At 39.9% G+C, this 10,338-nt stretch overlaps 1 protein-coding gene across 2 annotated transcripts; it reads left to right on the forward strand.

The window, feature by feature from the left end:
* The first annotated feature begins 648 nt into the window (after positions 1–648).
* Positions 649–9,513, forward strand: alkbh8 (alkB homolog 8, tRNA methyltransferase). 2 transcript variants are annotated; one of them, XM_004075743.4, is made up of 12 exons: positions 649–805; positions 946–1,079; positions 2,525–2,625; positions 2,715–2,846; positions 3,059–3,154; positions 3,285–3,389; positions 3,705–3,775; positions 4,492–4,598; positions 4,718–4,872; positions 5,295–5,560; positions 8,070–8,219; positions 8,737–9,513. In XM_004075743.4, the coding sequence occupies exons 1-12, from the start codon at positions 677–679 to the stop codon at positions 9,376–9,378; spliced, it is 2,088 nt and encodes a 695-aa protein (XP_004075791.1). In that variant the 5' UTR covers positions 649–676; the 3' UTR covers positions 9,379–9,513. The 2 variants fall into 2 exon arrangements, with proteins under 2 accessions (XP_004075791.1, XP_020564040.1); XM_020708381.2 differs by having other exon boundaries at positions 2,715–2,834.
* Positions 9,514–10,338: the final 825 nt, after the last annotated feature.

The raw sequence follows: 10,338 nt of genomic DNA on the forward strand, positions 1-10,338 counted from the left end.
CATGAAGGGCTCCAACAACCGACAGTCTCTGTTTGATGTTGAGCTGTTTGAGTCCCTAAAAGGAAAACACCAACATGCAGCCTGGTCTGGTTCAAAAAGACTGCAAAACTGCTCATCTAAGTAATTAGACTCATAAAAGCCAGACATTTCAAGTCAGAATTTAAGTTAACAGAATTTAAGTGAAGTAGTACTTCTTTTATTAAGTATACTTGTTTAGCAAGTTTACTATAGACCATGTAGGAGTAGTGTAGGAAGTATACCAACTGAATACTTCTTCAGACTAAATAGGAACATTTTTAAGTTTACACTAAATTACATAAAAATTTAAATTAAAGTATACTACTTCACGCTTAAATAGACTACTTTTTGCTGAGGGGAAAAAAATGAAGTATGATCAGTGTTTTCAATAACTAGAAAATATGTTAACTCCTACGTTTGTGGTACTGAGTTTGTTTAATGCGTAACATAAAGTAATACTTTTTGGACAAAAGTAAGTAACATGTAAGTTTATATTTCTTGAAAGTAACTGGAACAAAAATTCTTTAAAAAAAATCTTTTTTAACACAACAATGTAAATCCCAGACGTCTTCAGGCCTTTTTATATGTAATACGTCATCATCCGGAACCTTATTCTTCCAATGCGTGCGTCGCACGGACACTTTTAGTGGACGGGACCATGAAGTCCGATCTGTCAACAGAGAGCAGAAAAAGTAAAGAGGAAAAGAAAGTGTTACGAAAACAGCTTAAAGCCAGTCACACTCTTTTAAAGCATGAAGGCGTCTGTACAACACCGCAACCAACCAAGGTAAGCTAAAGATAACTTCAATCAAAGCGGATATAAAAAAACGTTTCTGATCCACCTGTCGTGTCAGTCTATCGTAAACATAGTTTGTTTTTGTTTAGTGTCTATATTTTTTTAAACGTTGCTCCGTATAAATTGTGCAGAGTTTGGTGATCGCAAACGGCGGTCTGGGGAATGGCGTCAGTCGAGAGGAGCTGACTGCAGTGCTGCAGGAGATGGGAGAGGTGGAGAAGTTGTTGATGCCTCCACACAAACCCTACGCCTTTGTCACCTTCAGGTACACTCAACATCCCTCTCAGAGGAAACATGCCCCCCTACCTGCCAGTCAGAAGAAACCTTCTGTCTCTAGGTTTCTTTAAAAGTCACATGCATCATAAGAGCAAGTATTTTTACATGTTTCTAAAGTAAAAGGGGTTCATTTTAAAACGATAACATTTGTAATAAATAATATATACAGTATCGATGCAAATAATTTAAAAATAGATTTAATATTCAAGATAATTTATGAAATTGAAACCTAGAAAAAAATATTTCATAATCGTATTTCTGATCATATTTTTTGACTTTTTTTTTATTTGGCTTTCAACAAAATCAATTTCCTTCATTTATGTATTAAGATGTTTAATTTGGTTTTAGATACAAGCATTCAATTCTTACGGAACTGAATATTATACATCTTCTACTATGATATTATTTTTTTAACTGATTCTCAGTCATTCTTAAGAATTACTAATTTACTGTGTAAATGTCTTCAAAAATAGGAAAGTAAGAACGCTATAAAACTCGTAGATTGTTTATCTGTTTATGTAAACTATAGCACTTTTTTTCTTGTCACATTTTCTTTTCATTTTGTTGGTTTTTATAACTTAAAATGTATTAATTTGGGTCTTTTTTCCACTGCATTTGGATTCATTTGTTTTTTGGGAGGTAATAATGGTTGCCATATAGTTTGGGATTTTGAACGACTACATGTTCTGTGACTGGATTTGTCAATAAAGGAAAAAAAAACCATGAGCCAAATGAAAACGGGAGGCCATGCAAAAGCAGCTCCAGAATAAATTCTAGGCAAGAAAGTCAGGCAGGTGTTCCAGAGGCAAACACAACCAATTTACAGAAACACCTGTCAATTTGGAAAATGACAACAAAAGAAGAAAAAAAAATGAAAATACGAACAACAAGCTTGAGATGTTTGATTGACTTACAAGAAGAGAGAGACATTCTTAAGCCTTAGACAACCTCACAAATCATGCTCTTATTTTGTAGTAATGGGTCTGTGAACTGGGTTATTAACCGTAATCGTCACACAATGTTATAACTCATTTGAACTGACTGTAAGATTGTGTATGTGTCTGCATGGTTGAAGTTATCATTGCGTTTGTATGTTGCTAGTAAATTAAAATAAAGGTGGAAATTGTGTTTTATTTTATAAAATGAGTGGGATTCTTTAATAAAATTATTTTATATCACCAAATACTTTAGAAAAAGTATTTGTGCAGGTACTCCAGAAAAACTAAGCAGTCTGATTCAGTGTTATTAACCTTTTTCCCACTTAAAAAAGCAAAAGTCTATTTCTGAAATCTACCTGTTCATAGTTTTGTAATGCTGCAGATGCAGTTGGAGGAGCACCAAACTGCTGTTAAACGTTAGCTGCATCCTCGTTTGGAGCATGGAACTGTGGGCACAGATGTTGGTGTTGACCTCAGACTCTCATCCTGTTTCCAGATCTGAAGATGGCGCTCGGAAAGCTCACGCCAACCTTAATGGGTGGAAGTTGCAGTGTGGCGAGAGCAGCATCACACTGTACCTCAGTTACGTCGACTCAGGTGCTTGTCCCTTAAACAGCCTCTTAAAACCACCTTAAAAATTCCTCTTCATCATAACTATTTGTTCTACTCTCCATGTCCATCCACAGTAAAGTGTAAAGAGGGAGCATCTGTCCCTCTGCCAGAAGGTTTGGCCTTGGTGGAACATTTTGTGTCTCCAGAGGAAGAAGCACAGCTGCTCAATGTGATTGACTGGTCACCCACTCAAGGTGACGTCACTGGTAAACATATGTCCTTTTTTACTGTGAAAATGTTCCTAATCTCCTGTTTTTCCTGTGAAATGATTCACTTTTTACGTGTGCTTTTGAGCTTCAAGTATTGTACTAGAATGTAATTGGTTGACCTCTTATACTTGTTTATTTTTTTAATTAAAAGATAAAATCTGTTTGCACTTTCGTTTCTCTTTATGGATAAAGTTACAAATGTTTTTCAGCTCAAAAGTCCTTGAAACACAGACGAGTGAAACATTACGGTTTTGAATTTCGCTATGACATCAACAACGTGGACAAAGACAAACCGTTAGCTGCAGGTACAACTGCTATTTATTTGACAAAAACACTGTTTATTTCAGAGAAATTTCACAGATTAAAACCAGAGATTTATTGGGATTTTCACCGTTTTTATGGTGTGTGTTTGTGTTCATGTGTATGTGTCTCCAGGCCTTCCAGATGAGTGTGTACCCATTCTGCAGCGTTGTGTGGAGCAGGGACACACTAACGTCCTTCCTGATCAGCTGACTGTGAACCAGTATGAGTCTGGACAGGGTGAGTGACAGCAGTTTGATGATGTTACACACATTTTCTAAAAAAAATGGTAATGTTCAGATGTTAAAAAACCTTTTGGAATCTCTGGTTTTTCTATAAATGTTTTTTTTTTCAAAATGGTATTAATTAATGTGCAAACCTCACAGACTCTGGGTGAATTAAAGCATTGTTTTCCACATTAGCTACTCTGTGTTGAACTATTTATGACCGTTTTCCTATGCTCGGCAGGAACAAACAGCAGCTATGGCTTCTGTTCTTAGACCGACCTTCACAGATGTAGTTGTTTCATCTGACATGAAATTCCTTTTTTTTCAGGCATCCCCCCCCATGTGGACACTCATTCTGCCTTTGAAGACACCATCCTGTCTCTGAGTCTGGGCGCAAAAGTAAGGAGGCAGGGTTGCATTTCCCCTCTCACACCATTATTAAACCTTTTTTTTTTTTTGGGTGGTGTTGTGAGTCTGGTTCCATTTCTGGGTGGTGAAGCAAAAGGTTGTGTATCTCGTCTGGCTTGCTGCAGACTGGAGGGAGGGTTCAATTTCTGGAAACGCGACAGTGACCTGGATTTGGTTGCTTCACCTGGAAATTCAGCATGGAGAAGATGACGTCTCCTCCATGTTTTATATTTGTGTTCCACCTCTTCACCGTCACAGCTTTGCTTTATTTTATTGAGGTTTTACTTGTTCCTCTTCTCAGTGAAGTTGAGATGTTGTCTCTGAGCATTTTTGGTGCGTTGATGCTGACCTGCTTCTGTTCTTAACACCTCGTCCTGGGTTCCTGCCCTTTCAGCCTTCTTAGACGTTTGTGGCATGCAGACAACTCCATGTTTGTCTAATCTGCCTCATTGGTTCCATAATCCTCGTTGGTTGCTTAAACTCTGCATAACAAAGGCTGCATTCATGTGTCTGGATGGTTCGAGCAGCAGTTGGACGTCTGTCCTCACATCTCTGTGCTTCTCTGGATTGTCCAGACCAGCTGGAAAGCTTCTGCTTTACTGTTGGTCTCTTTTTGAAATGAGGAACTTCTGGATTCTTATTCCTCCTGCTGGGATAAAGCGCTTTGATTTACCATTTGCCCTGCTTTGTTTTGCCCCTCCCCACAGACTGTGATGGAATTCCGGCACCCCGATGGCCGTGTTGCTGCTGTGGTGTTGCCGGAACGGAGCCTCCTGGTGATGAAGGGGGAGAGCAGATACCTCTGGAGCCACGGGTGAGCAGGATGGTGTCCTCTGAACTTCACGAGGTTCCTGCAGGTTTCCTCGTGTGCAGAAGTGAAGCTGTAGGTTTGTGGGGGTCTCATAACCACAAAGGCGTGGTATTCTGTGTTAGGATCACGCCCCGGAAGGTTGACATGGTCCCAGCAGAGGCGCCACGAGCCGATGCTCCCACGGAACCTGGCATCCAAAGCAACCTGACTCTAAGCAGGAGAGGAACTCGCACTTCCTTCACTTTCCGGAAGATCAGACATGAACCCTGTCACTGTGGTGAGTGTTGCAAACGCAGAAACCTGCCTTTAACACCTTTTACAACACTTTTACAACACTCTGACTCCTTTTTTGAGGGCAATATGGGAGCAAGTTGTTAATTCGTGGTTTGATTTGCCCTCAGGTGTTCTGTCTGATCCACAGCACCTGCAGGGCTTTTCTGCTTTAATATCTTGAAGCAGATCTCATTTTTTTGAGTTTTGTTTCACGTTTGAAGGTTTTAAGGTTTCAAAAGTAAAAATGGAAAAGATCTTCCGTTATGAGTTTAGCAGAAAAGCGTTTTCTCGTGGGTTGGTTTGGGGTTCGGTTTGGTTGCAGAGCTTTCAAACTTCTTTTTGTCAACTTCAAAAGTATTGCTGTATGAAAAGGCTTTATGTTTTCAGTTTAGTGCAGCTAATGGGATTTTGTTCTCTGTTCTCCAGCCTTCCCGTCTGCCTGCGACAGTCAAGGCGCACCCTCGCCATCGCCTGGCCCCTCCCTCCCCTCCTGCCCCGCGGATGCAGCCCGTTTGGAGGAGGAGTATGTACACCGCGTTTACAGCACCATCGCCTCCCACTTCAGTGACACTCGCCACACCCCCTGGCCACGCGTGTGCCACTTTCTGTCCTCGCTGCCGTCTGGCAGCGTTCTGGCGGATGTGGGCTGCGGAAACGGGAAATACCTGGGCGTGAACGCCGATTTAGTCACTGTGAGTAGAAGAACATTTAGCAAAATTATTTGATGCTTCAAATTTGACATTTTCATCTCTCTCTGAAAGACTCAGTGGCCTTGTGGTAGAGTGTCCACCCTGAGACTAGAAGTTGTGAATTCAAATCAATAGTTGAATCATACAGAGATTTATAAAAATCTGATCCAATGCCTCCCTGTTTGACACTAAGGGGTTGGATTGTGTTTGAGCCTGCAGCTCACTGCTCCCCCAGGGGAGGGGTCATGTGCAGAGAACAAATGTGGCACACCCAGGTATGCAACAACTGATGGGATTCTAACTTTAGCTTTAAAAGTCTTAATGTGTAGATGTAAGTTCTAAGGGTTCCTCACAGTCAAATTTTACCTGAAGGTTCTACTTCAGGATTTCCTTCAAGAAGCCGTGCCCTGGGCTCACACTGCATCCAGTCCAGCTCTGGTGCGGCCGCCGGAGTCTTTAGGTAGCTGGAAAAGTGCGGGAGGCACTCCCACGGCTTCTCCAAGCGAGCTGGAGCATTTTTTTGCAAAGTTGAGGCAAATGAAACAACCTAAACCGGAAATCATGCGAGCGAGTGGAAAGTGCATCCGGCGCATTTTTCAAAATAAAACCCTTTTTTCCGCTGTTTCCACCGTGGTGTAAGCATTACGTCATTTCCGCTGACATGGGGCCACAAAGGGTGTGATAGAGCATCATAGTGGTCGTTTAACACCATAGACGACGAGAGGCTGATCACAGAGGTCCAGAACTACCCCATCCTTTATGATACTGCACATCCTTTTTAAAAGGAGCCTGGGCTGCAGCAGGAATGCAGCCATCCGTAGCCAATGTTACTCATCTGCTTCTCATTTTCCAGTATGATGGTGTCCCACATCATAACACTCCCTCCACTCACAGACGCTCCTCCATTGCTGCAGCAAACAGGACAGTGCTTCTTCTCTGCACTCTGACTTCCTCTTCTGGGCAAAATGTTGCTCATACATAATGAACTGAACGTTCCTGCACATATTCAAGTTTCAGTGTAAGACACCTGACAGGAAACTGTAGTCTTCTCTCTGTGCCGACTCAGGTGAATTTCTAAACCCCCACTCCGATCATCTTCTGATCTATTTTGTAAGCATTACCAGAGGTCTATTAATTATGATCATGATGTTTTTAATCAAAATACCTGTGTCGTTTTGTAGGACATAGTTTCTGCAGAACAGCAGCAGTTCAACAGGAATTCGCCTCTGAGCTGTTGGTGGGACTGTTAGCTTGCGCTGATATCCCATCAAGGCCTGGTTTACACTTTCTCCCGCTAGATTACGGCTCCTCGCAACGCCAACCTAACATGAGCCATGCAGAAAAAAGGCGAGCATTGTTGGAGCAATCGAGCCGTACAGTTTTGTGTCAAAGGGCAGCTCAGGCGAGGAAAATGATGACGTTAATGGATCTACTTGTCTACAAGTGGATGCATCAGAATGGAGCGGAGTAGGAAACTTGTGACCCGTCCAGCTTATTTTCTACCTCACAATTACGATTCTGATTCAGAATGATTTAAATAAAGAAATACTCAGAAATGCAATTTTGAAGTTTAATTTTTTTTTTATATTTGTCCTCCATCATCAGAAAAATGCTACAAGAACATGTTAAAAACACCAAAAACACTATTTTCACTGGAGGGGGTTTGATTAAATACTGCAGCTCTGCAGAAACGATTCCCTAGGCCTAGAAAAAGACAGTTTTTTTTATTTTGGGCTAAAAACAGCACCATCATAATTAATAGACCACTGGGAAGGATTTTACAAAAGATCAAAAGATGATTGGAGTGGGACTTTTAGTTAGGTGGTGAAAGGTTTTCTTAGAAGAAACAATGCAGTTGAACAGTTTTGTTGTATTTTGTAAAAGTTGTGTAGTTGTCCTGAATGACAAATACATCCATTCAACAACAGCTGTCACAGAGGTTTTTGGAGATCCCTGCTTTGATTACATCGCATTCATTAGCTTGGTTTCCATGGTAATTTCCTCATTTTCTGTTTACGTGTGCACATGGGGGATATTCATATTTGGGATCTGGGACGTGCATTTAAGCAGCTTATGCCGACTCCAGGCGTAGCTGTTATAAATCAACACTGAGAACATTGTGATTATGCAGGTCACACACCAATTTCCGAGGATAATTCCTCTTTTTTTTTCTATTTCCTCCTCCCCTGCTTTTCTCTGTTTAATCCTTTCCATTTTTGTCTCCTACAAAGCACCTCAGTGTCTTCAGCTGCCGTTTAGAATAAGATTCAATTTAAAACATGATTGTTTGTTCGGGTCCATTTGTGTTTACAGACATGGACAGAATGATTGGTATCACTCCAGTAATGAAAGAAAAATCATTTAAAGTAACTAAGACAACTAAACTAACTAAAAAAAATCCTTCTTTTGGTATTTGAAGTCATTTTTGTTCTTATTTCCTGCTTGTGTGTTCCTCTTACAGTTGTTGTGTCTTCAGCTGAAGCTTGTCTTTCTTGTGTCTATTTGCCTTCAGGTGGGTTGTGATCGCAGCACTGCTCTTGTTCAGATCTGCGCCGCGAGGGGTTATCATGCGTTTGTGTCAGACGCCCTCAGCGTTCCCCTGCGAACGGCGTCGTGTGACGCCTGCATTTCCATCGCGGTCATTCATCATTTTTCCACTGCGGTATGTTCTCCACATTTTCATACAAAGATGATTGACATGTGACAATCATTGCCTCTTTTTTTTGTTAGACCCACAAAGATCTGCAGACAATGAGTTATGTGGGAAAATGGCTTTAAAAAATACTAAAATCTCAGATGGAAAAAAAAAAAAATTCTATTAACTACAAAACGCCATCTTTGAGATGCAGCAGTAATTTTTCTCACATTATAATAACAAATGGTTCAAAATAGGTAATAAAACTATAGTTATTATTATTTTATGTTACATATAGCTATGACATTTTTATTGAGTGTGGAAAATATTTAAATTTGACAAAAGCTTAATAGTTTTTTAAATTACAATGAGGTTTGTTGGTCCAGCTAATGAATATTTCTATAAATGTTAAAGTTCCAAGTTTGTCTAGCCTTGATGTGCAACAAAGTTCCATTTTTATATTGTTTTGTTGTCAAATTTAGATTTTTTTAATCGAAAGTCTTGTTGAAATAATGAGTTTGAATGTTTTTCCTGTATTTACCAGGAGCGCCGACTGGCAGCAGTGAAGGAGCTGGTGAGACTTTTGAAGCCTGGAGGTCAGGCACTTATCTATGTTTGGGCTTTTGAACAAGAATACAACAAGCAGAAGTCCAAATACCTCAAGCAAATCTTCAAAGAAGACCATGGAGAGTTCAGTTCCACCAACTTACTGTCAGAAAAGAGCCAGAAATCCAGTGGAGAAAAAGTATCTGATCTTTCCTGCCACTTAGAAAACAGCCATAAACCTTCTGACATGCAAGGTGTTAGTAGAGTTCCTGATGCTCGCCTCAGTGTGCACACCAACCGCACAGCCTTTACTTCCCAGGATCTTTTGGTTCCCTGGCATCTTAAGGGAGGGAAATCGCAGCTAGAGGAAAACCCTGACTTAAGCTCCAGCCCCGACTCAAGCCTGGGGTCGGACTCAAACTCCTCCCAGCGTGCAGATGCTAAGCTGAGTCCAGCATTCCCTCAGGCTTCAGCTTCTGCTTTGAAACTGGAGAGTAGCACAGTTCCAGTTTTTCATCGCTATTACCATGTTTTCCAGCAGGGGGAGCTGGAGCATCTGTGTGCTCAGGTGTCTGGAGTCAAAGTGAAGAGCAGTTACCATGACCAGGGCAACTGGTGTGTTGTGTTGCAGAAGGAATGAATGCAGAAAGATATGTCTGTGCGAATAAAAACTTGGCAGAACAAAAAACAGAACAGTGAGACAAAATGAAAAGATGTTCTTGTTGAGATTTTAAGAGAAATTAATAAATGTAGATTTTTGAGAAACTGTCTTTTACAGGGCTTTGATATTTGTGACTCTTTTGTTCGTTTTTGCTTGTTGGTATTTCATATTTTAAAAATCATTTTATTTTTCTTTTATCTTTAAAAATTCAAGTCAAGTCAAGTTTATTTATAATGCGCTTTAAAAAAAAACCCAGCAGAGGCTGACTAAAACACTTAACAATGAAAGATTAAAAAAAAACAACAATCTAAAATAAACAACATAATAAAAAAGTAAGAAACATCAATAAAATCACCAACTCATACTGAGCTAAAAGACAGAGGGAAAAAGGGAGTTTTCAACTTGGATTTAAAATCATTCAATAAATGAAAAAGAAACACATCTAAGTGATTTTTGGTCTCCTTTTAAGTTCAGTTTGTGCTTTGAAATTATCAGGGACTTTAAATTGAGAGCAGCCAGCACAGATTTTTTGTTTTATTTCCAACATTAAGGCAAATCAATCAAACTTTATTTTTTCAAAGCAAGTTTGTTTCGCACATTTTATGTACAAAGGTAGTTCAAAGTGCCTTACATAAAACATTAAAGGAAACATTTACTGGAGATATTAATGGGGTGATTATTAAAATAAAAATTAAAGAAAGTTAAAAAGAACGGAAATTAAAATAAGCTTAGAGTAACGGTGCTGATGTAAACTTTTGAAGTTAAATTAATTAAATGCTGTTGAGAACAGGTGGGCCTTTAACATGGGTTTAAAAAAACTGAGTGTTTTAGCAGATCTAAGGCTTTCCTGAAGTCTGTTCCAGAAGATCTGTGGAGCATAGAAGCTGAATGCAGCTTCTCCGTTTTGGTTTGGACTCCAGGAACTGACAACGGTGACAA

Source organism: Oryzias latipes, chromosome 13, assembly GCF_002234675.1.
Source record: "Oryzias latipes chromosome 13, ASM223467v1".
Lineage (NCBI taxonomy): Eukaryota > Metazoa > Chordata > Actinopteri > Beloniformes > Adrianichthyidae > Oryzias > Oryzias latipes.

Excerpts from the sequence above, each read along its gene's own strand:
- alkbh8 (XM_004075743.4), top strand. The coding sequence starts at position 677 with ATGAAGTCCGATCTGTCAACAGAGAGCAGAAAAAGTAAAGAGGAAAAG. Across the intron at positions 2,626-2,714 it reads CCTCAGTTACGTCGACTCAG|TAAAGTGTAAAGAGGGAGCA; the intron begins GTGCTTGTCCCT and ends GTCCATCCACAG. Across the intron at positions 3,776-4,491 it reads CTCTGAGTCTGGGCGCAAAA|ACTGTGATGGAATTCCGGCA; the intron begins GTAAGGAGGCAG and ends CCCTCCCCACAG.